At 36.6% G+C, this 25,742-nt stretch overlaps 1 protein-coding gene across 1 annotated transcript; it reads left to right on the top strand.

The window, feature by feature from the left end:
• Positions 1 to 1,922: 1,922 nt before the first annotated feature.
• On the top strand, positions 1,923 to 23,203 carry LOC135076388 (organic cation transporter protein-like). Its single transcript, XM_063970881.1, has 8 exons — positions 1,923 to 2,523; positions 15,484 to 15,685; positions 19,061 to 19,161; positions 19,827 to 19,981; positions 20,211 to 20,840; positions 21,023 to 21,204; positions 21,660 to 21,776; positions 22,210 to 23,203. The coding sequence occupies exons 1-8, from the start codon at positions 2,339 to 2,341 to the stop codon at positions 22,273 to 22,275; spliced, it is 1,638 nt and encodes a 545-aa protein (XP_063826951.1). The 5' UTR covers positions 1,923 to 2,338; the 3' UTR covers positions 22,276 to 23,203.
• The last annotated feature ends 2,539 nt before the right edge of the window (positions 23,204 to 25,742 follow it).

Genomic DNA, 25,742 nt, shown 5'->3' with positions numbered 1-25,742 from the left:
ATAAAATGAGCAATCAGTAATGACAGAGTAAGCTCAACAGTGCTTAATAAACCTTACAGTTGTTTTGTTTGATACATTCTATAAATACGCAAGTTTTCATAATATACTATAGGCAGGGAAAGTAATATCTGTGTCATCATTGGGTTTCGATTTAGCAAGAAAGCTTAAACACTTTAGCAGTGGTCAGGGGCAGCATTCAGTCTCCAGAACCTTTAATTAATTTAACAATTTAGTCTTGTACATGTTGTTTTTAATTCGGACGTCACATTGGTGGTAGGTTGTTGATTCCCCGGAGGCTACGTTCAGATATACGAGTACGTACTTTTGAAATTACCATTTTTTGGTGTAAAATTAACTGTAGTTGTCATTGTACGAAAGGTTACATGAAGGGTTCTATTAGAGGTATATTGTAAGTATTGTATCTGCTCTGTGGGCGGTACATGTGTATAAAATATTTTCAGAACTGAAATCGGTTTATCAATACGAGTCTAAACATAATAAGTCGTTTACACAATACGTGTTTAGCACACAATGATGTCCACTTCCGGAAGGTAAATCATAATGATGCCTCGTACGGTGTCGCGTGCAATAAAAATCTACTTATCTACATGTTTAATGTTAAATAAAAATGTTTATTGTCCACTCGAACACGCATTACGTGATCTGAATGTGATACTGTTTTAGATAAGTGTTCATAGAACGCTGAGGGCAAATACCCAATGGCGTGCGCTGAACGCTCTTTCTACCCATGGTTAATAAAAGAGGGCCGTACTCTGTGGTCCTACGCTGCGCTTTCCGGTACGTGGCCTCCACTCCAGCCATCAGTTCTGCACCCTCAAGGTGGACCGACGACCTCATAAACGTAGCAGGAAGGAGCTGGATGCAGGCCGCTACCAACCGATCATTATGGAAATCATTGGGAGAGGCCTGTGCTCAGTAGTGGATGTCCTATGGCTGTTATGATAAGTGCGAATTTGACATGCTAATAATACTCTGTTTTATTTTATACTCCAAAAGATTAATCGTTCATCGGCAAGCAGCAATGGGCAGCATAAGCACTGCAAGGCAAGCCAAAGGTAGTGCCATAACGTTGTTTTTTGTTAATAGACCTTTCTACCTGGAATTGGTCATTGAAGTCAATAAACTACCTTCATGAAGCTTGGATATAAAGGCTTTATCCAGCTGAGGAACGAATAAAACTGAACAAAGGAAGATGTTCATTTTATAATGGTAATAATTTTAATTCCAAACACAATATTGATTTAAATACTTGTATGATTAAATAATGTATGATAATAAAGCCTCTTTTAATAAAGACAAAAGAAACTGCGATAAAACTTTTTCACAATAACATAAATGATAAAATAATATTAAATTAAATAAGTTCTTCAACCTAATGTTTTGTTTGCCGTTTCGAAAGGATGTTTTGTGAGGGAACTTAATATGCATAAATTGCATGTTCATTATTTTAAATTACTGCCAGTACCTTTAGTTATAAATATGTTTTTAGGCTTTGGTTGACTGGAAGATAATGCTATATAAAATGGCATTTAGTGCGTCTCTTGTACCGTAATTAAAACATTGCTGAAACTTCTCTACATTTTTTTATATTTACCGAGAATCATGGCACAATCTTACGTATTTATTACGAACGTACTGAAAAAGCATTTAATCTTGAAATTGGAATTGGTGGTGTCTAGTTTGATTAATTTTTCCATACTTTTTTACTTGTTGGGTTTTTATCACGTGCCTCATTGTTTTTTAGTTTTCGATATTTTCCGATACAATTAACAATAAGCGTGAAAACAAAAACCCAATTTGTTTCCTCTGTAATTTATATTCTTAAGACCTACTCATGTAGAAAGATGTCGATAGCAACGATTCCGTAACCCTCGGCGCGGGCGCATCACTCGCGCGCCCTCCCGCGCACAGATCGCGCGCGCACGCGGTTCGCAACACGCGCGGTTTATCCGGCATTTGCTATCAATATTGTTTTAACTGCATATGATTTTACGTGGACAATTTTAAATGTACTTGAGCATACTTTGTTAAACAACAAATGATTTTTTGAATACTAAGACTGATCCAAATATAAATACCTTATTTTGTAAACTTTAAACTTGTGAATTTTGACTTTTACTTTTATTTTTTTAAAGAACATAAATATCACATACAAGAATATAAATCAGTGAATTAAGATCACATATCGTTTAAAATTTAAGTGCGGTGTGTAAATTTTGCGTAATCTAAAACTCTCCGTTAACTTCTGAAATTATATTGAATTGAATCGCTTAGTTAACACAATCTCCTCGAATCAAGGTTTAATTTATTAGTAAAAATGTCTAAGAAAGACGAAGTGGACTTGTCTGGAAGTGGCGGCGTGGACACGGACCGGCTCATGCAAGAGCTGGGCCAGTTCAAGCGGTTTCATCTCACTAACTATGTTCTCCTGGCGCTGCCTGTGTTTGTGGCCGCGCTGTACGCTATCAACTACGTATTCTTGGCTGCAGATGTACCTTATAGGTAAGTGGATCACTGCTCCACCTGTCAACTAAAGAACACCAACCATGAAGCTGGTGCACTACTACTGCATCCTGGACCGAATTATAAGCCTGATTCTTCTTCTTTTCGTGTCGACATCAAACCTACACAGGTGTCAACCCAAAAATCCGAAGGCGTTGTCAGTTGCACTCATCAAATCCTCCTGAGTGCAGTTGCTTGGGCACTCAGGGCACGACATACTCAGGGCCGCCCCCCCCGTTTAACCATCTCTCTCTCTAACTGTATTATTTTTCAAGCTACTAAAAGGTGTTTAGATTTTTTTTTTCTAAGATAAATAATGTCGCAAGTATACATAATAGAGTGTAAAGTATGAAATTGCCGATTATTTAATTGAATATTCATTAATACCTACATAACTCCTTTAGTACAACAGCCATGTACATGATTCTTTTTTATTTTAAGCTTCATTTCAAGGACTCAACTACATATATTAATAAAATTTTACGCTTATTTTTATTTTTTCACTAGAATTCATTAAAATCTTCAAAACAGCTCGTCATAAGTGGCATCCGTTTCCGTTATAAAAGGGCAGATTATGTATTATGTACTCGTAGGTACCATCCTAAACTGCATCCCACTTCACATCAGGTGCGATTGTGGTCAAATCCCTGCCTTGTTATTTGTTATGCATAAAAAATACGGATACAGTATCAATTTTCTTTTCCAATAAATAACTAGGTATACCTTATTTGTTTTATTTATACTTTCTGTCAGTCAGATCCCTAATAATATCAGCTACCACTTTAAAATGCACGCAGTAATGAGTGGGGCGCGTGAAAATTACTTGTGTGACTGCAAGTTGCATTTAGCGGCACGCAAAACTGATTATTTACTAGGTCACTACAACCTAAGGTTCTTAATAGTACCATACGAAGATAAAAAAATAAGCTTTTTATGTTCTTGGATTTTCCAAACATAAATAAAACATTAGATATTATTATGTAAAGTACATTATAACTTTTAATAGCTATGATATTAAACTGAAAATTGTCAGAGAAGCAGACTGGTCGATTGGAGATAAGTTCGATCCCGGTTGACCTGATATGGAGAAACCTGGACACGTTAGGTTAAATAACGATCTATATAAATAATAATCATCCAATAATTATTGTTTTGACCTTAATGTTGGAATCCGCAGATAACTTTGCTCTTTCTTTTACATATCCTACTAATATTATAAATGCGAAAGTTTGGATGTCTGGATGTTTGTTGCTCTTTCACGCAAAAACTACTAAACGGATTTTGATGAAACTTTGCAGTATTATTGTTTATAACCCAGAATAACATATAGGCTATAATTTATGAAGATCTGTGACAAACTAAATTTCACGCGGGTGAAGCCGCGGGCAAAATTTTTAATAATTTGTCATGGACCTATAAAAAAAGTCGGACGGATTCTCATCAACAAAATACTGTGACATTAGGATACACCAGCTTGCCTGTACGTACAGGCCGGCACGCACACATTCACACCCTGTTACACCACTTCGAGTGCAAACTTCACACAGTTGACACATTTAAGCAGCGAAAAAACAACACGAATACGACATGTCTTGTGTGATGAAATTGTGTAAAAACCGTTCTGTTCGAACAAACAAAAATTAAGGAATCACATTTCACAGGCAAAATAATAATCCAATCACTTATTTCCCGACATTAAAATATTGAAATTAATTGAAATCAAACGTCATTCACTCGAAAAAATAATACGTCAAAGACCAGTGTTCTCAGTTATTTACGTGGGAAAATTACCCGAAATATGGGAAATTAATAATGATTTTAGGACTTTTTAGTATGTATTACGCATACTATGGAAATAAAATAATTTATCATAATAATTGTGTTTTAATGGGATATATTTTCATAGGCAAATTTGATCCTTCCCAAAAATGTGGAACTGCGAAATTCAAATTTTCTTACATTGATTGCAAGTCAGTGTCAGGTTGTATGTTAAAAAAAATCTATCAGAGATAATAATAATATATTGATGATGCATAAGATTATGATTATAATGTACACAAGATTCGTAATTTGTAACTGCGTGAATCATTTTTGATCAACATTATGTACAGTCGCGGAATGAAAAGGTTCGTCACCTTAGTGTCGGTTTTCGCTTGCACTAGAGTCAAACCTGCCAACATAACCGTGCAAGAAACAGTGCTGCTAACATTTAAATAAATAGGTATGACGTTTGCTAACGAATAAGGTTTTGCTTGTTTATTTTTCCATCCCATCAGTGCAATGTTACAAAATATAGTTTTTTTTATTTAATAGATAATGGCAGGTTGAACCAACAAAAAGGTTTTAGTTTATCAATCATAATAATCTTCTTGACAAGTTTAATCGTCAAACAACTTTGATCTGAATAATTTTGAACTTTACTGGCGAACAGTTAAAGATTATTTTCTCTAACTCGAGATTATTCTGTAACATAGTTTCAAAAGGTAATATGTGCTCGTGATTCGTTGAAGGAATCAATTTGAAAACTGACGAACCTTTTCATTCCGTGACTGTACATACCCTGACACACTGACTTGCAAACAATGTAAGAAAATTTGAACATTGAAAATTTCGCGCCAACCTAAACGCATACACCTTTCATCCTTTTAAAATGGCACGGAATAATTCTGTCTACATTTCCAAGTAACATCTGCCGATCTATGTTTTTCTTAAAATAAATGGGTAAAATGTTTTGGCTAACATGGCATCCCTAAATTCACTCACACAATAGACAAACGCCAAAATTTTGCGTCACAGTTTTGTTGTAGCGCGAGTTCCGTCCGCCTTTTTTTATAGGTCCATGTAATTTGTTAAGTAAATAGAACTTTATTACTTTATTCACAAATAAGTGTCAATTACAAGTCAACGCAATAAGCTTTCGTAGGTATTCTTATTTATTTATTTATTTGATCAACAACAAGGTTACATTGTAGCGTTTACGAGAATTACTTACAAAGACGACACTTGTATAACATCAGTCGCATGAAACCAAGAATTCAAAAAGTACGTTTAATTGAATTTTAGCGGCGTAAGTAGGAAAATATAGAATTATATAAAATATGCTATTATTCGTGGACTTGAGCAAACTAAGTCCTGGGACCTATTGGGCTCGTCGCAGGAGATAATTGAACCTGCAACTTGCAAGCCACTCGGAGCACTGATTTAAATTTTATTTTGATCATTCTGGCGTTTATTACAGTCTTCTTTTTGTAGGACAAAAAATTCAAGAGTTTTTCCATGTAGAGTTCACAGCCTGGTTCGAGTCTTAAATAAACGCTTACAAATTGAAAAATACGCAAAGGACATTGTCAGAAACCGCCTAAAAACCGCCCAAAAACATTAACCCATCATAATTATTTTCTATTTTTTTTAATACATTAAGCACCCATTCATTCTAATGGACACTTAAGCATTGAAAAATTAAATAAATAAGTCTTTTAACGTTTATTCTATAATACTATTACAACTTCCGGACGTTTTGGTGCGTGGCATGGTCTAAAACCTATCAAGTTCCATAATTTTTGCCGATAAAATCTGTACGAGGCATTACCGTACTTTATTGCTGGGAGTCCATGTATAGTGATGTTCCTGCGGCCATCATAGACAATAAAATATCGATTTTGAAAATAAAATAAATCGATTAAACTGCTTTGAAGACTAGATTTGCTATAAAAGCTAAAAAGATATTGACACTATTACAAGAAGCTATCTAAAGTGTCCAACTGGTCGAAGGTCGTAAATAAAATAAAAATAATTAGGACCATAAACTGATATTCATGGTATCATAACTGTAAAAGTGTCAGAATCCGATGTTGAATCCAATGCCAGTTGAAGTGAGAGAAACATATATCAACCTAGTATAGTTGCCAGTCTCTCATAATCTATGCCAATGAGGGTTTTCGCGATTGAAAAATCCGCCAGATGGCAATACGTAGACGTGAGGTCCAAATGCTGCATGATTGGTTATTTTTGACATGACATTGACAGATATGTCAAAATCCACCAATCATGCAGCATTTGGACCTCGCGTCTACGTATTGCCATCTCGCGGATTTTTCAATCGCGAAAACCCTCATTCATAGCACATGTATAATAATAGACCAAATGAACTTTTATAGATTGTGAAAGAGAAGATAAAGATTTTATTATTTTATTAAAATCTTGCCACGAGGTAGTTTTTCAGTAGAAACCAGGATTGGATAATCGCTACAGGCAAGTATCAGAACATTTTATAAATATTTTTAATCGATTATATCCTTGTGAATCGATTAATAAATTGTCATTTTACTTTTTCAATTAAAACTTTTTCAATCCCTAGTCTTGTCAAACTGTCATAATGTCAACAAATTATAAATGTCACGTCAGTTGACTCAATTTCAGTTTTCTGTGCGTTTATTGTATTTTTATTTCAATGAAATAGTGCTAAAGGGTTAGTACTAAAAGTGAAAGCCTTTTTTCAGAAAGAAAACCAATGTGGTGCCCTAATTATTCATACTGTTTGAAAGTTACAAGTCAGTGATACAAAGTTGCCGCCATTATAACTCCGTGGTGATACCATACCAAAGAAGAAGTTTTCCTAAACACTTGTGTTATTTTTGTATGTGATCAAATAAACAGGATTAATGCTACTGCTCAAATGGAATAACTTATCCCAAGAGACCGAATATAAAAAAACCTCTCCATAGAAATTATCACCATCACGAGGATGTGAATTTTTTTGAGAATTTGATATTGGTCCTGTAAGAAAAGTAGTTGTATTTCAGTAGTAGAATCAACCCTTCTTGTTTCATCAGCAAGAGTAACTATAAAAACGCCCTGTAGGTAGGTATTATTAAGCTGAAGAGTTTGTTTAGTGTCAAAGACTGTCATACAGTGTAACTTAAATTGGCATATTATGATAATGAACATAAAAACTTAAATAAATATTTATGTTAATATTTTTTCTATTTATTTATTTTCCCAAAGCTTCACAGTGACAGCTGAAACAGCAATACTGTTGTAAAACTAAACTTAGAACAAACTGTTACAAATATTTTACAAATTAAAATAAAACCGCATGTTGCTTTACTTTCTCGTATAGGTAATAAATGTAATTAATGGCTAGATTATTAATGTTACTTTGTTACCCTCAATAGTGAGGAGATCTTATAAAATGGTAACCCTGATTTTCATTGTCATTCAAGTGCTCTTTCTTCGCATAGGCTTCTGTGATTTGGCCAAGGGCCACACACATTGCGATAACATTATGCGACATTGATTTGACAGCAGCGGAGTGAAGTCTTGCGACTATGCAAAATGATACCCTGTAATCGTAGCGCATATAGACATAGACGGGGCGGGGCACATAGCTCGTAGAGCTGATGGCCGCTGGGGCAGGAAAGTTCATGAGTGGCGACCAAGAGCCGAAAGACGTAGCGTGGGCAGGCCTCCCACTAGGTGGACCGACGATCTGGTAAAGGTCGCGGGAGGTGCCTGTATGCGAGCGGTGCAGGATCGGTCTTCGTGGAAATCCTTGGGGGAGGCCTTTGTCCAGCAGTGGACGTCTTTTCGGCTGAAACGAACGAACGAACGATACGTATTACCAGTATTTACCAGACATTACTATTTATTGTATACTCGCCGGATTACACGTAGGAGCACGCGCGTTACAGCTTCGGCCTTGCATAATTATAAGATCTTGTTCCGCCATTTTTCGAACTTCCTCCGTGAGGATATCCCCGCCGAATTCTATGATAAACCTATCAAAAGTCATATTCTGCAATGTCAAAATTAATTTGCCGAAATTCGCCGAGCCAGCTGTGTCAAATAATATTATTAGGTGTCAAACAGGATACGTTCAGAAATTAATATTACGATTTTAAAGATAAGACAAGACAACTTTTTATTGACGAAGTTGCTGGGACAGCTAGAAACTATTTTTTTTCCGGCACTTTAAGAAAATAATAAATGAATGAAAACGCAGCGTGGGACGTCCACCCACAAGGTGGACCGACGACCTGATAAAGGTAGCGGGAAGGCGCTGGATGCAGGCCGCTACCAACCGTGCGATGTGGAAGTCATTGGGGGAGGCCTATGTTCAGTAGTGGACGTCCTGTGGGTGAAATGATGATGATGATGAAATGAATGAAAATGACAAATCTTCGAACGTGTATAATACCGTGTCAAAGTAATCATATAATTTTGGCACCTTAATAACTATTGCCGTTTTTGTTGTAAAGATCATGCAGCGCTACTTGCGGATATTATTGGAAAGAAAACTATGTAGGCTCTAGATCTGAAGCCGCTTTAACGAACACGAAGTGCTCATACAATGCGGCGTATTTTCTTCCAGTCTTTAGTCAGGACTTTAGTCGAATTAAAACCCCGGTTGAACGTGATATAGCCGCACTAGAATACGGTGCTTTTTTGCATAATCGCAAGACTTCGTTCCGGTGTCGACCGAATGTTATCACGATGTATGTGGCCCAGGGGTTACTGTAGCCGCTAAGGTTTGAAACTTCTTGCTTAAAATATTGTAGTCTGCGGCATAGACTACGACGGTAGTCATGGAGATAGGAGTTTGTTATCTCGTGTCAGATGTAAATGGTGAAAAGAAAACTCATGATTCGTGTTATTTTTATGCAATATGTAGGTATTTTATAAAAGTGGAACCCCGAGTGATCTCCAAAACCCATTCTATTATTATATACGATTCGGCTTCGATATCTATAATACAATAGGAGTTTATTTCATGTGTCAGATGACAAGGGTGGAAACAACCTACGATTCATGTTGTTTATTTACGTGCAATATGTGGGCATATTATAAAAGTGGAATGCCGAGTTGTATTTCTAAAACTTGTTCTATTATTTTATACTATTTGGCTGCGACTCGGCGTGACGACAATACAAAACATTTTTCGCGAATCGGTGTTCATACATTCACACAATACATTAGACGCCATGTTGTCATAAACGACATATTATAAAATCGCTGTGATTTAATATTCTTAATCATTAATTTAATGGCAAGTGTCCATCAGGAATCATTGTTCTTACACACAGAATCGTATTGTTTCGCTTTCGGGTAGTAATATGTCAAAATTGTTGGTTCTTAGGCGAACAATGTATGGAGAACGAACATTGTCCTTTTAACTTTATCTCAGCTTAACTGAAACTTTTTATGTTTTCATTACAAACAAATGTTATTTAAACATTACACAAAAATATAGAGTTCTATCAATTACATCAATAATAGCCAACGTATTAATTTGTTCTGGTTTAACAATACTGTCAATACTAGTTCAGACAGAACCCGTTATAATTTCTCGTATTACTTTTTCTCGTCTACACAGGCCTACTCGGACACAACGTGTTAAGCTTTCTAAGTTTTAGTGTAAACTAGTCAGTTCTAGTGTGTGTAAGTTTGATTTACAGTAGTGTAACTTCATTTCGATTGGTAACAAAGCGAGATTAGACATTGAGCCTTAGAGTCAGTGGAAATGTCACGAAGAGTGAATGATGAGGAGGAATCGGTCATCGACCTCACGTGTCGGTCGCTGGGCGTGCGCGGGCGCTTCCACCTGGCGCTGTTCGCGCTGGTGGGGCTGGTGGTGCTCGTGAACGACGTCTACAACGCCACCTTCATATTCCTGGCGGGGGATGTCCCGTACAGGTGACGATTGCACAGTTTTGGTATATTAAAGCCCAACTACACTTGGAAATCAAATAGCAGTCATTTAATCACATTATGGTAGAGGCGGTACAGGTAAATATCATTATCATTTTAAAGGATGGCCCAGCACACAGTTATTCGAAATCTATTTGCAAACATAAAAAGGTTGAAATACCCACTCGTAATAACGACCATTATAACTATTATGATGAATGTGAATGTTGCGTAACTATTTTAGTTTTGAACATTAACCAGTAACGAATGACCTTTGTTACCTTCCTTCTATGGAAAAAAGCATTTATTAGTCAAATGGACTGTGATTTGCGCAGGTGGCGAAAATCCACAAAGATTCCCTCACTGACGTTTTAATAACTGGCTTAGGTTTTTAATTCTAGCATTCAACAGTATTTACCTTGCATCCATCAAACATAATAGTGCTAATAATAGCGACGTATGCGAATAATGACGTCAATCGAAACAAAGGTAATCGCAAGAAAAATGAACGCAATGCAATAGCATATCTCCAAGAAGCCTGTTCCCGACGCGACCAAACATTCAGAGGAACTGTACCTCTATTACGAAAAACTTTCGAGTTCGTTTCGTTTCCGTATTCAAAGTGCCATCGAAAAATTTTGTATGAAAAATTAAACAGCGCCCCCTAGGGCGGCTATAATATAGGGGGCGCTGTTTAATTTTTCATACAAAATTTTTCGATGGCACTTTGAATACGCAAACGAAACGAACTCGAAAGTTTTTCGTAATAGAGGTACTGATTGGAATTTAATAAATATGTCAAGTTACAGAATAGCTTAGAAATAATATTGATCGATTCTTGGCACATCTATAAAAAAATAATCTAGAACCCGAGCAAATGGTACCACAATCAAATCTATCATCAACTGAGTGGTTTTCGTTGCTGAAGTTTCAGTTGTGGTAGTTACTTTCTACAACAGATTTTGAAAAATTAGCAACGTGATTAAAATACCTAGGTCGGAAGACTTAAGTGATGCGAATTACTGCGTGGTGCACAATATTGTGTTTCTGTCGAAATGAAGTTCATGGAGATTTCTTCTTTTGAAGCACAAGAGTAGTTTGAGTTCTGCAGCTACAGAAATGAAATGCTTATAATTTTAAATAAAACTGTATTCTGGATCACGTGTAACAGAAAACTATCGTATTGAAAAAGTATGTAGAAAAACAAGATGGCCAACACCGTTGCTAGGCTAGAGTCCATAGCCCAGCACCAGTGTTACCAGATCTGTCGCCAACAAGTAGGTCTATTTTAATATTACGTTTGATTTTTGTTAGAAAAGTGTTTAAGCTTATAAGTTAAGGATCAATTTAAGGATATCTCGTATTGTTCACTGCAAAACGCAAGTTCTACGTTTATTTAACCATGAACTGGCCACGTGTCCGGCTAATGGCGTACAATCTAATTGCGTCTCCATTGTTGCTGATGCCCAGGAAACCAGTCATTACACTTAAGGATGCGAATCCAACTGAAACTGACATGGGAGTGTCAATCTACTTGTAATAAAATCAAAATTGAACTTTTGGGTCAACATTTTAAAGAAACATTAAAAGTAATGTATCTAGTTGCTTAAAAAATCGTCGATGTTGTTTGATGAACAGGAAAAGAATGATTGAAAACGATAATTTTTTACTTTGCTTTTTCAAATGAAATATTATGTTTTCTAAGAGCCTAAAGAGAATGTTCGTCATGGTGGTGTTTAGCTCGTGTCAGTTAGTCCAACACTTGTTTGCATCTCTACCAAATAACTAGTTTTATTAGAGGAAGATGTGTCACCCCTGAGTGTACACTTGTAGAGTTCAATAACAACAAAATGACATCTAATTTGGAATAAAACAGTCGCTTTTTGTTCAACTAACATGTCTTTTAGATGAGAACAATCAACAATAGTTTGCATGAACGTTGCTTTGGATTCAATATTAGAGACTACTGCACTATTAAAGATAATACCCATAGAATGTGTCGCAAATCACGTATTATATTCCAACCCATGATTATTCGTGTCATATCTTTAACAGATATTAGAAAATGTGCCTATTGCAATAATTCAGTAATCTTCAATTTTATCATACGTTTTAAAAATTTTTGACTAATACGTATTTGAATGAAAAATAGTTTTGACATCGTTTTCACCCATTTTTAATACGCAATTTTTCATATTTGTTTAATAATTGTATTTCGGTCATTCTCACGATTAGGCGTTCTCAGCCTAATTACCATATCAATTTTGAAATTTGGCTTAATTGACTTAAACGCATTTAAATATAAAACACCTGAAAAGTACGAATTTAACAATTGTAAAGGCGTCCAATTATTCAAAGCGGTTTCCGCGTAAATGAGACCTAAAAATTTTATGGTCACGGTAATTAGATAAGGCTAATACCTTATCTAACGGTAATTAGAAAAGATATGTAAAATAACAAAAAAACAACATCTTGCATTGATGATATTAATGTTTTTTTCCTCTTTTTAATCTATCTGCGATCAGCCATCAGCCATTATCAGATTGGATTGAATTTGTAAAAATGACAGTTCCACCAGCTCTGCACATCCCATGATTTGTCACCTCGATTCTTTTACAATACGCTTTCAGATTGATGCTATTCGCTTTCTCCTGAGCCTGAATGTAGAGTTCTCAGAATTTAGAAGGGATGCAGCAAATATATTTCCTCTTTGACGTTTGGTATCACTTCAGTGGACTTTGTAAACCAAGGTGCACAGCTCAAGATTTTTAATACTTTATTTTGAAAACGTTAAATTATTTCTACATTTGCTAGGCTGGGTCGATGCCATGTGTCTACATGGGTCTTAGGATGCATTTGTAAATAGTTTGTTCTCCAAGCTTCTTCTGCCCAGTATCTATTGCATATCACGAAGTTTTTTCTATGCATAACAAGTACCTGCCTTGTTATGCATAGAAAAAACTTCGTTCTATGCATAACAAGGCAGGTAGGATGCAGTCTAGGATGGTACAAAGTGCCTATACAATCTCGCCTTGAAAAGGCCCATTGTCTGTTCATTTCTTCCCTTTTGTTCTTAATGTGTTCACGCCAGGTAAGTATTACTGTTGGACAATCTCCTCTTCTTATTGCGAAGGTAATATGGATCGATTTTAATGGTATTAGACATACAAATATTAATTAATGATTGAACATGGTAATATCAATGATATTGATAGTAAAAATAAATATCTGGTACGAGACATGTTTCACGCAGGGGTGACATCTCCTGGCCATCAGGAAGCCCCGATTTCACTCCAGCTAACTTCTTTTTGTGGGGTTACCTTAAGAGTTAAAATATACTCTATAATCCAACAACCATGCAGCAACTGAAGCTGAACATTCATCATGAAATCGAATCTATTTCGAGGTAACTCTAACGAAAGCTTTTCAAAATTTTGATGTCAGATTGGAAGAAAAGTCCGTAAAGATGTTATGCGAAAGTGTAGGTATTTTTTCATATTTTATCATCATACTTATTCAATCGTGAGTGCAATTTGTAGGTAATAATTTCATACAACGGTGATTATAAATATATGGTAATTAGTACATGGAAATTATAAAACGATAGATTTTCTTCAAAATTTCCAAAATCTGCAGGGTATGCAAATACTGTCTTACTACAATGTACGGAGGCCAAAGTAATGTTTCTATTTAAACTAACAACGTGGATCGACCTTTATAAATCTTATATAAAAATAAGGATATGGTAATTAGAAAAATTGAAAACCAAAGATATGGTAATTATACTCTTACGCAATTCATCGACGGTACGCCAACGCAATAGACGTCTACTTGCTAACAGGTCTTAGAACTAACTAAGGGCTCGCGCCGCGCGCGTAAATGATGTGTCAAATATTATTATTTAGGCTTGTGTGCCCAAAAACAGAAAACGTCACGGGAATTAGGACTTTCGCTCGGACAAGCAGTTTTTTAATTCTAATTATTTACAGAATAGTTCTATTGAATAGATATTTTGCTATGCGTAAGACAATCTTTTGTACTCTTTAAAATGTTGAATGGAGTAAACCAAATCTATACGACATAAAAATTACAGCCAAGTTTTAACATTAAGTCGGTGTGCGGACGCGTAACGGTAATTAGAGAACAGAGGTTCATGAAATTAATTAAGTCACAAATACTTAAAATAGAGGCCTATGATTTAATGCACAACTGGATGGGGTTGTTAAGTAACATATAAAAATACTTGCATGTCTCTAATTTGTCATTTTTAAAGATTTAACAGCCCGGACACGTAAAAACTAGCTAATCTGAGAATGGCCGATTTATAATTTATTGTATGTACATTGTACAATTTAAAAAAATATTACGTAAGTATGTTTACAACGGTTGTCTGGTACCCATATTAGGCACAGTTTTTATCAATTAGAATACCTTTCATCATCATTTCAGCCATAGGACGTCCACTGCTGAACATAGGCCTCCCCCAATGACTTCCACATCGCACCGCGTACCGGAAAACGCAGCGTGGGACGTCCACCCACAAGGTGGACCGACGACTTGATAAAGGTAGCAGGAAGGCGCTGGATGCAGAATACCAAATGTACCAACATGATGCAATAAACATTTATGACTATGACTATGACTACCTTTACTTATTATATTTTACTGAATACTTTATAGCCCTGTACACTTCCAGGGCTAATGCCAGCCACTGCTAAAGAGGTTAGAGGGCCTCTATAAAGCTTTATTTTAGTAAGTGTTGATAAGAAGTGTTGCAAGAAACTTAGAATTCAACGCCAATTGCAAAACTCTGTGTCAATCGTGTCATGTAAGGTAAAAGCTTCGTGCGTTCATTGATAATTAAATCACCAGTTTAAGAGCAGTTTAAACCATTAATATTGAAATCACATTAATTTATTAATAATGACTTGCTATTAATTAAACACAACGCATCGAATTGATGAAACGTTATATTCTATTCTTCGTAAGTTAGGTATTTTGGTTATTTTTTCCAGGATGAACTACTTCATTAATCTACCATCAACCGCGCTGCCGTGCTAGCGATATCAGTAACTCCAATATTTTGCTGTTAAAAAAAGTCCTCTCAGCTCATCTGAAATAGAGCTCATTATAGTTTTGCCAAAAAATGGAGTTACTGCTATCAGCAAACTCCATTTTTTGGCAAAAGCTAGCACGGCAGCGCGGGACCGTTTACGTTCAAGCATTGACACCCGACACGACATAGGCATTGAACCTGTGTTGGACGTTTTACAGGTGCCTGATCCCCGAATGCGAGGCGGCCAACGCGACGGAGTACAGCCCGGCGTGGCTGGCGCTCCCGAGCGGCGCTCGCGAGCAGCGCTGCTCGCGGCGAGCGCTGCCCGAGCCCGACTCCTGCGCAAAGGACGCCTTCAGCGACGAGCTGCAGCCTTGTCACCACTGGGTGTATGGCTCGAAAGACACTATAGTGGCTGAGGTAAATAATTGAAATCCTTTTTTTATGTTAATTATTTAAATACTTATGTGGAAAGTAAGACCCCAGACTTGCTCGCCAAATATCATCAAAATCGGTTCAGTGGTTTAGGCGTGAAAGCAAGGCAGACAGACAGTTACTTTCGCATTTATAATCTTAGAATAGATTAATGCTCGCATCAAATAAATACTTTCTTCCTTCTTTTTTCTTTTGCAAATAGGCTTTTGAAAATAAAATGAAAATGAAAATATTTATTAACAGATCAAATAGTACAAAGCAAAAGACAGACCTCCACACTAGGCATTGCCTGTCCTGTTTTAAAAGGCACTTTTACGTAAATGATTACATTGCAAAACTTTTTAATTTTTTTTTAACCATAATGAGGCTCTTGTGTACCTACAGAATTCTTGTCTCATCTATTTAAGTACAAAAATATTTTGAATATTATACCTGTAGTGGACACTACACGGACATTACATTATTACTATTAACATTACAATACATTAAATGTTAATCATGATTGTTATTGTATAAATTACAGTTTTGTCATATTTTTATAACAATGCCATTATTGCATCGGTTTTTCCATGCAAAAATGTATTTTTAGCTTCATTGACATTTTTCTCGTATGCATTAGAATATTTCGCGTGATAAAATATGTAGAGGATACAGGTTTCAAAGGTAAAGGTCAGGAAATATAGAGAAGTTATACGCGCTAGACCGGAAGTGGCATGGCATGACAGGTCACCGGAAGGACAATGCGCACACTATGGTTACAAAGTGATTATTAATGCATAAATACAGTTCGATACGTAAATAGCCCGACGGACTTGATGACATGACTGTCTAGGCCTAATACCTACGTGTTGCAGGATCAAAGAGTTTTATGTATTATTTATTATTATTGGTTTTTGGGCCTTTATTTGCGCCAACTCGACCAGGTTTGATCTATTGTGGCAGCCCTTGTCTTTAGAGTTCACTGCTTAGTCCCGAGTTTTATGTAGGTAATATTATGTTTTTTGGAACTAAATCTGGTCAATACTAGTTTTTCTCGTTTTTGTTCTAAACTGGTTAAGTAGGCTATGAAGAGCACTAGAAGCTCTTAAATATAAAGATGATCGTGATCAAGTTCCGTTTCTCTTATTGTTTTTACGACGTCAAATATTGGTTGGTACCCACTTGGTAGTGTCATGTGTTTTGCTTGAAGACAGCAAACTTCTAATTCTTCCTAGAATTATGTACGCAAATGAATATGGGAAAACCGAATCCTAATAGCATTCAGTCAAACAAAACAGCCGCAACTTTTTGCTCGTGAATTATTTGCTGAATGAAGATTTTACCTCGTGTATGTTTATTAAACAATTAATGATCTTTTGTTTACTTGGGTTTTGTCACTTGACTGTTATCATAGGGTCTTTTTTGGTATATGGAAAATTTGCGAGGTCACTTATTTCAACAATATTCGGGAATGACCATTTTTTTTCTTTATCCCACTGGATTGTAACGGTATCATCGTAAACGTGTGGCAGCACACGTCCGCGCCGCTATGAATGGGCGCGCATCTCCAACAGAAAAGAAGCCATTCATTGTTTTGAGACAACGCGGATGGACTCTCAATCGCACCGCACGCGATGTTTTCATTCATACAAATGACGCTGCTATTAAAGACGAACAGAAAAATTGTCTGTAAAAGGCCAAGACTAACTCGTTTTTAAGTTGATTGCACAAACTTGAATTCCGCAAAAGCAAATACATTCGTTGTATACCTACTTAATCGTTAACATCGTTAATTCATGTGATGACTCTACATAACTACTTATAAAAGTTATAACTAGGAATAACTCCGTTAATAATATAATTCGTTGAATTGATAAAGCCAAATAAATATTAGGTTCTTTGTTGAAGGTTTACCACATTAAAAGCATGTTTACTGTTTCAGCCGTGGACGTAGATAGTATTATTATATGTTAACTTACTCGTATATTTAAAAAAAAGTTTGTTAGCAACACACATAATGTGTAATATTAACAATTGCCGTCATAGAACGTGAAAGTAGGTATTTTCAAGATAGATTTATTAATACAGACGGAACAGAGTAAAATTTTATGACTTGTTTTATTTGTGTATTTGTATTAGATATGATGTACGATAAGAGGACAAGACACAAGAGTCCTTTCACGCGATGTTTGCGGTCTAAAATCTGTTTCTGCGTCGTTTCTGTCGCCATCGACTTAACAAATTATACAATGATGTCAAAGGTATTTTACACAGTGGTTGGGGTCATAAAAAGCGTTACGTCTAATATAATAAGTTCGCCACCGTTTTAGCAATTTGCTAAACGAAAATAAAAGTTTATTTGTATTCTAATGCAATAAAGTAGGTATTTTATGGGTAGATTCAATAATGCGGTCGCGGCGAGCGCTATGGTTTGCCGTGACATTGGTTGCATCAACGCGTGACCACCGGTCGCTGCGCGGGAGTGGGCCGATCAGCTGACACGCTTCAAAAACAGTCGTGCATAGTATTGCTTAAAAACCGGAAAAAGTATACTTGTAACTTTTACCTAGTTTTAGTATACTTTGTATTTTTTTATTTACGATACAAATGCGTAACACATACATTTCTAAATCGATCCCAGTTCGATTCCGGTTGAGTCCACAATCGCAAGCGAATGATTGTGCAATTCAGCAATGACTGCGCTACGGCCCGGTGCTCTTATTGTTGATGGTGAGGGTTGACAACTCAATTATTTGATCGACTCATTTTATACTTATTTGATTGATTCTTAGACAATTATTGAAGGCGTGTTCAGAAGAACATAGTGTCTGAGTTTAAAAATTGCGGATCCAATGTTGACTAACTCATAGCAAGCTTTTCTCGAAGCTTTTTCGTAGCACCTACTCGTATGCTTTGCTTCGTGTCTTTATTTGTTTAGTATGAAATTAAACTGAATGTGTGACAGCCCTGGTTCCGCGTCAGTAGGTGTTCACGCAGCGCGCGCGCACCCTTGGTTTATTTACAGATGCCACAGTGGTGATACAGACAAAAAATATTTTTTTGCAACTGGGGATCTTGAATTTGCCTAACAGTGCTCGTTAATTGGACTATTATGTTATTTTAAAAATTGTGGTTAAAAGGTCCACTTAGGTACATTGTGATATTGTACGATTCTTTTAGCAAAAACTACGTGTTTTCTGAAATGTGATTCGCAATCTTTATGTAGCTTTTGGTTAAACGTTACCATGGGGATAGAAAATCTCTACCCTTGTTTTTAAAACCATAGAGAATTTTAATTTTAAGTAATAGTCCCGAATATATTACTCATCAATTTTACATGTTGTAATAATATTCTAATAACGAAACAATTTTCCATTCCAGTTTAATCTCGCCTGCCAGGACTGGAAGCGCACTCTAGTGGGCACCATCCACAACATCGGCATGCTGGTCTCGCTGCCCATCTTTGGGTACATATCCGACAGGTGAGCAAATTAAGTATTCGTAATTTAATGCTACATAGGCCAATGTGATTGCCATCCAGTTCGTAGCTAGTCGCTCAATATTTTAAAATGTATATTGCGAAATATAAACAGGATTTAACCTTAGGATGTAACCATATTCGTTTTATTCCATCGGTTAAAAAATTAAGCCTACAAAAGGATCAAATTATTATATCAGATAAATAAATAACCGCCTCTGTGGTCTAGTGGTAACACCACCTGCTTCAGACGCAGAGGTCCCGGGTTCGATTCCCAGTGGGAGCAGATTTTTCTGTTCGGTTTGGTTGGTGGTAGGGCTTGTTCTAAGTCCGCCTGGCTAGCTGCCACCATATTACCTAAGTTTGTCGCCATAACAACAATGTTAACAGCATTGTTGTGTTCTGGCAGTTCCTCTAACTGCCGATAGTATCTAAGATAGCCAGTTTCTCCGTGGTCGAGGATTCCGGGTGAAGCTCGCTTCCACCTTCGGCCTGAGCATCACTTACCATCAGGTGTGATACAGGCCAAGAGCTTCCTCGTTGTGGATAAAAAAAAATTCAGCCCTCTATCTAGCCCAAGTGGTTGGGAGCCCAACTTTTTTGAGTTCAAGACGTCTAGGGACGTCTTCAAATTGATGTCATCTTTAAATCCTTGTCACCTTGTTCCAGATGGGGCCGCAAGAAGGCGCTGATCCTGAGCTGCACGCTGGTGGGCGCCATCGGCTCGCTGAAGGCCTTCTCCATCTCCTACGAGATGTACGTGATCGTCGAGTTCCTGGAAACCGTGGCCGGTGCCAGTGCCTTCCCGGCTGCTTACATTCTTAGTAAGTTTTATCGTTGGAATATACCTACATATTGCTTTCGTTTCTACTAGTAGTCCGTAGTCCTACAGGATTCTTTCTTGTAATAATATTAATTTTTATCCACATGATATGAATTACTTAGTCAATGTTTTCAATGTTAAACCTCTGATCTCTAACATGTCTATTAATTAATATTAATAGAGACTACCAAAAGCAAGCGCCAAATCTAAAAATAAACTATTTTTTTCAGCCATCGAATTACTTGGACAAGACAAGCGAGTGCTGACGACGGCGTTCCTCGGAATTATGTTGGTGTTGGGAGGCCTCAGCTTCGCTATGCTAGCCAAGACTTTCACCTACTGGCGAACATTCATCCTGGTCGTCTATCCACCATCTTTATTATTCCTTCTGTACATTTACCTCCTCCCAGAAAGTATTCGATGGCTATTATCAAAAGGAAGAAAAGATGAGGCAGTTGAAATTATTATGAAAGCAGCCAAGACTAACAACGTGACCTTATCAGATGAAACCATGAAGCAGCTCACAGAAGAAAAGACTAAGCCCATAGAGGAGAAGCTTGAAGCGAAGAATGAGCAAGGGCTGTGGATGCAAGTGCTGCGTTCGCCGATCATAATGACTCGCTTAGCTATCTGCTCGTGGTGGTGGATCACTTGCACATTCGTATTCTACGGGCTGGCCATCAACTCGGTGTCGCTGGCCGGGGACAAGTACACCAACTACATGCTGGTGGTGAGCGTGGAGGTGATCGCGGTGGTCACCAACGCGCTGGTGCTGGACCGCATCGGCAGAAAGCGGACACTGTTGGCCGCATACGTAGTGTGCGGGTTTGCTTGTGTTGCCATAACATTTGTTCCTAAAGGTAAGATCTGAAACTAATTTTAAATGTTTCATCAACATTTACACCCGCCTTAGAATTCATGTTACTCAAAGCGCTTTGTTCACTTTGACACAATGATAGTACACCTATCGTGTTTTGTTCACGCAACTTGATCGGACGTAAAATTTTATCATTATTGAATGATTTTTGACAATGTTCTTCAGACCTTTCCTGGCTAGCGACGCTGCTGTACCTGCTGGGCAAGATCGCCATCACGCAGGCGTTCAGCGGCATCTACATGTACACGTCGGAGCTGTTCCCGACGCACGCGCGCCACTCGCTGCTCGGCTTCTGCTCCATGGTGGGCCGCGTCGGCTCCATCCTCGCGCCGCAGATGCCGCTCTTGGTGAGTTCTAGCTGCCAGGTGTGTCCAGTACGGCTAGCACGAAAAACTTTCGAGTTTGAATCGTTTGCGTATTCGAATCGTCACCAAAAGATTTAGTACGAAAACTACAACTGCGCCCTTGTGAACGTGTCGTAAAGTGAACCTAGTATGAGAAATGGTCACACGAAACTTATGATCAGAATCAAAATTGTCACATTAGCGTTTAATTCGAAGGTTGAGTATAGAGTTTTGTCGAATAAAACGATTCGAAGACGAAAGTTGTTCATGCTAGAGGTACAGGGCATATGAGATGTATATTTCTGGTACGAGTATGACACTCGTTGCTAGGTCTTTGATGGTGGGCGCGCATTTTGGTACAGCAGATTCATTTTCGTATCAATCCTTCAGATACTGTGTCGGTTTTTATTATCAGGATCTTTTGGCATCCATGATAATTTGTGTGCGCCTTCTTGCAGGCCATCTACGTGGAATGGCTGCCATCGGTGCTGTTCGGCGCCACGGCGCTGGTGGCCGGCGCGCTCATGCTCACCACGCCCGAGACGCTCAACACGCGTTTGCCGGACACCATCCAGGTACGAGCCAATACCGTACTACGAGTATTAGCTAAAGCCTGGTCCGTGAGCACGTAGAATTTTGTCCAATGACCCCAAGCTACCCATCCTTATCGCTCGCGCGTAATTATGTTGCTGTTGCGCTCGCACACTCACTGCGGATGCCCGTCGCACAGTCGCGACAGCAATATAATTACGCGCGAGCGGTAAGGATGGGTAGCTTGGGGTCATTGGACAAAATTCTACGTGCTCACGGACCAGGCTTTAGACCACCACATTTACGAATGTTGACTTGTGTGCAGAGCGCTATCGCAGGATACGAATGACCTTACTCATTCAAATGTGCACTTTACGGTAGTTTGTTAAAGCTGCCTACAATATCACGCGTCATTTTACTGAACTAAGTAGTTAAAGTATAAAGAGTTAAAAACTCTAATAAATACAATTTCCACAGGAGGCCGAGCAGCTGGCGCAGAAGGCGCCACCCAACGAGGATATTCAGATGAATTCTAGAAGCTAGGTGCAGGACTCTCCTAAACAAGCCTCAATACACTTATTGCTATGGTTTTTAAGTTATTCTTGTAAATCTATTTATATGTCACAGTTCGTTGTTACCGCGATGTCAGGTTTCTAATTACCAATCTAGATGTAAGTACCCTTAGGTAAAAGCAAATGACCATGATTTTTTTATTAAGACCTTATTATTATTATACGTAAATTATATTTATTATTGTGGTTTTATCAGCCTCAATTTATTTGCTACTCATTGTCTGTCTATTCTGTACCTATCTCTTTAAAATATTCGAATTGTGATTGATTAGGTATAATGTAAAATAATTCTATCATGCTAGAATACATGCCGGAGTTCCTTTTTTATATACAAAACTACTTAAAACATTGCATTTAAAATCTCAACAGACGGCAGCCTTGAATTATGCCCATTTTAAAGTATTTGATAGTGCCATTGGTGACTAGAGCCTTCATTCCATAAAAGGATTCTGAATGTTGATTCGAGTGAGGTACTCACTGCTTATGAAATAAAGTGAAGCAGCGAGACACAACAGTATTGAAATAATTTTATATGTACTATGTAGAGTACATATTCTTTCAGGCAATATTCAAGATTATTTGTTTGTAATATTCAGATTGAAAGAAACATTAGCTAGATTGACACTGTTCCTACAAAAGACACTCGCTATACATGTAGACTACCTATTTATAGAAGAATTCATTATGACATACATACAATCATGTGTATTACATTCCGTGTTTACAGGAATAATATTAAATATTAATGTTGACATAGTTTATTTATTCTTATACGTTATTTTGCAATTAGGTTGGTACAAATGTTCCATAGTATTTAACGTAAATGCTTTATTTTCTTGTTGTGTATCAATGTAATGTTGTGATTCTGTAAATAAACTTCCATATTTAATCGTAATTTATTTTTATTCATCTATCTTTTGAATTAACCACTATTTGAAAAGTATATTTGTGAATTTATCTTTATTTTTAAATCCTAATTTAACATTAAAGTCAAATCAATTATAAATTTTGATAAAAAAATGCTTTAGTTAGTGATTTATGGAGACTACTATTATCATCATCTTATAACATAGTAAGATATTAATAACTAACAATAATAGGAGTAAAGCCTATGGCTCAGTATAAGATCCCGAAACACTAGTCTGGCGCACGTGCCATAAAACTGATGTTCCCAATCGTATTATTAGCAGTGCAAGGGAATATAGCTTATGAATGAACGCTGAGCTAGGGTTGACAATTTTCTGCATTGAAAATATTATGTACCTATGTACTTTTATTTTTAAAATAATAAAGAGTTTAAAGAGAAGTGGCATGCACGATTGATTATTATAATATACGGAAAAATATGAGTAGGGTAAGCCACCCAATCATTGGCACTCTACCAATTTATTGGCATGCTCCAGTTTTTTAAGAAAATTAAGGTTTTTTGTAGCCAAACCTTATATTTTTTAGTAGAAATTGTACAGTAATATCATTTATTACTCAACTGGCTACACACGTTTTTTATTTTTTCAAACATCGCGGCGCATCAACCATTTGTTTGACAACCGCGACGTGTGCGAAAAAAACAATCGAAATATTCGTTTTTTACTAAGGTAAGAGCTATCATAATCTTATAAAAAAATGCAAATCTATTTTGTTGTCCCTATACATAATCATTTTGTCTTATTATTGAATATATTTACTGCCTTTTTAAAACATTATTTTATAATTTAACCGCCAACTTTTAATTATTTGTGCTGTGCCAACATTTGGTATGCGTAAAATCTGTTTATACATTTTATTGGCACACATGCCAATAAAAGGGTATTTAAAATAATTTGAGTTTATTAAAAATTATACCTTGTTTGTCTCAAAATTGAGTTTAAATTGCATTTAAAATATTTTTTAACGTTTTGGATACACCAATCCAAATGTTGGCCCACTGCCAATTATATAAAATCCATTTATTGGCACGGGTGTCAAACATTGGTTAAAAAGGTGCCAATAAAAAATATTATCTTTTCAGCCACTTTCAAAGCCTTTCAAAGTCTTATTCCACTAATCCCCGTTGACAATCCCCGTCAACGGGGATTAGTGAACTTTTTGATCATTAATTCCCGTTAACGCCAATGGAGTTTACGATGGGGATTAATGAACTAAAAAGTTAATTAATCCCCAGTACGTTAAAAATAAAATACTCATGTAAGAATCAGGTACCTTCTATTTATTACTGGATAAGAACTCACTTATTATTTTTATTATCAAATTAAATTATTTTTTTTTTTTATGTGATAGAAGGCAAACGAGCAGACGGATCACCTGATGGTAAGTGATTACCGTCGCCCATAGACACCCGCAGACCGCAGACCCAGGGGCGTTACAGGTGCGTTGCCGGCCTTAAATTTAAGACTGATTACAATACTTAAAAAAATTAACACTTACCTGATTAACCAAAAGCACTATGGATATTGAATCGTTATTCCCCATTCATCATTGAAGATGGAAACGATTACATACAAATTTGGGCCAAGATGTAACAAGATAAAAATGGCGTAAATTAATAGCTTTGTAATCAGGCTTAAATTTAATTTAATTTGATTATTAAAATAATCAATAAGTGAGTTCTTATCCAATAATAAATAGAAGGTACATGATGCATACATTAGTATTTTATTTTTAACGTAGTTTTCTGAATAAAGAAAAATAAAATAAACTAAAAAGTTCATTAATCCCCATTATAAGCTCCATTGGCGTTAGCGGGGATTAATGAATAAAAAGTTCACTAATCCCCGGGATTAGTGGAATAAGGCTTTGAAAGTGGTACCACGGTCTACTATACAATTCAGATTGAAACATCCTGATCATCGCTCTAAGCCCGGTCCTTTCACAATTTTAACTGACGAGGAAGAACGCAGCTTTTTGTTGACTGGATAAAATAAAAATCAGTAGCAAAAAAGTATTTCCGAAGAGAAAAGAAGATTTGATAAAAGTGTTTATGGAAAGTTTAAAACCATATTTAAATATAAGCGTTTGAACTGATATGGTATGTTCCTATACAAATAAATGTTACTTTTCTTATAACAAAGGATTTTATTTTGTTTATTTCTATCATGAATCTCTTTAAAACCTCTACATAAGACCTAGCAGCTATTTTTCAGTATTTTTATTTATCACTGCCAATAAAAGGTTTGGCTATGCCAACAACTGGTATTTTGAGGTATTTTTTTAAAAATCTCTTCGGCGAAAACAGGATAATTCAGATCGAACTTCACTTGGTAAGTTCGTTTGATCATATAATAAATGATTTAATTTATTAATGATAAGTACTTTATAATATTCTGCAAAGATTAAAAGACCAATATAAATGTTTTTTTCTTTGATAAAACATATTTTTACATGCAAATTTTACCGGTTTTGTGAAGTAGCTGCTTAAAGTGCCAATAATTGGGTGGTTTA

This window comes from Ostrinia nubilalis, chromosome 11, assembly GCF_963855985.1.
Source record: "Ostrinia nubilalis chromosome 11, ilOstNubi1.1, whole genome shotgun sequence".
Classification (NCBI taxonomy): domain Eukaryota; kingdom Metazoa; phylum Arthropoda; class Insecta; order Lepidoptera; family Crambidae; genus Ostrinia; species Ostrinia nubilalis.
Note: the sequence above shows the minus strand (reverse complement) of the source record. Positions and strands in the feature narration are given on the sequence as shown.

Excerpts from the sequence above, each read along its gene's own strand:
- LOC135076388 (XM_063970881.1), top strand. The coding sequence starts at position 2,339 with ATGTCTAAGAAAGACGAAGTGGACTTGTCTGGAAGTGGCGGCGTGGAC. Across the intron at positions 15,686-19,060 it reads AAGACACTATAGTGGCTGAG|TTTAATCTCGCCTGCCAGGA; the intron begins GTAAATAATTGA and ends TTTCCATTCCAG. Across the intron at positions 21,777-22,209 it reads GTTTGCCGGACACCATCCAG|GAGGCCGAGCAGCTGGCGCA; the intron begins GTACGAGCCAAT and ends CAATTTCCACAG.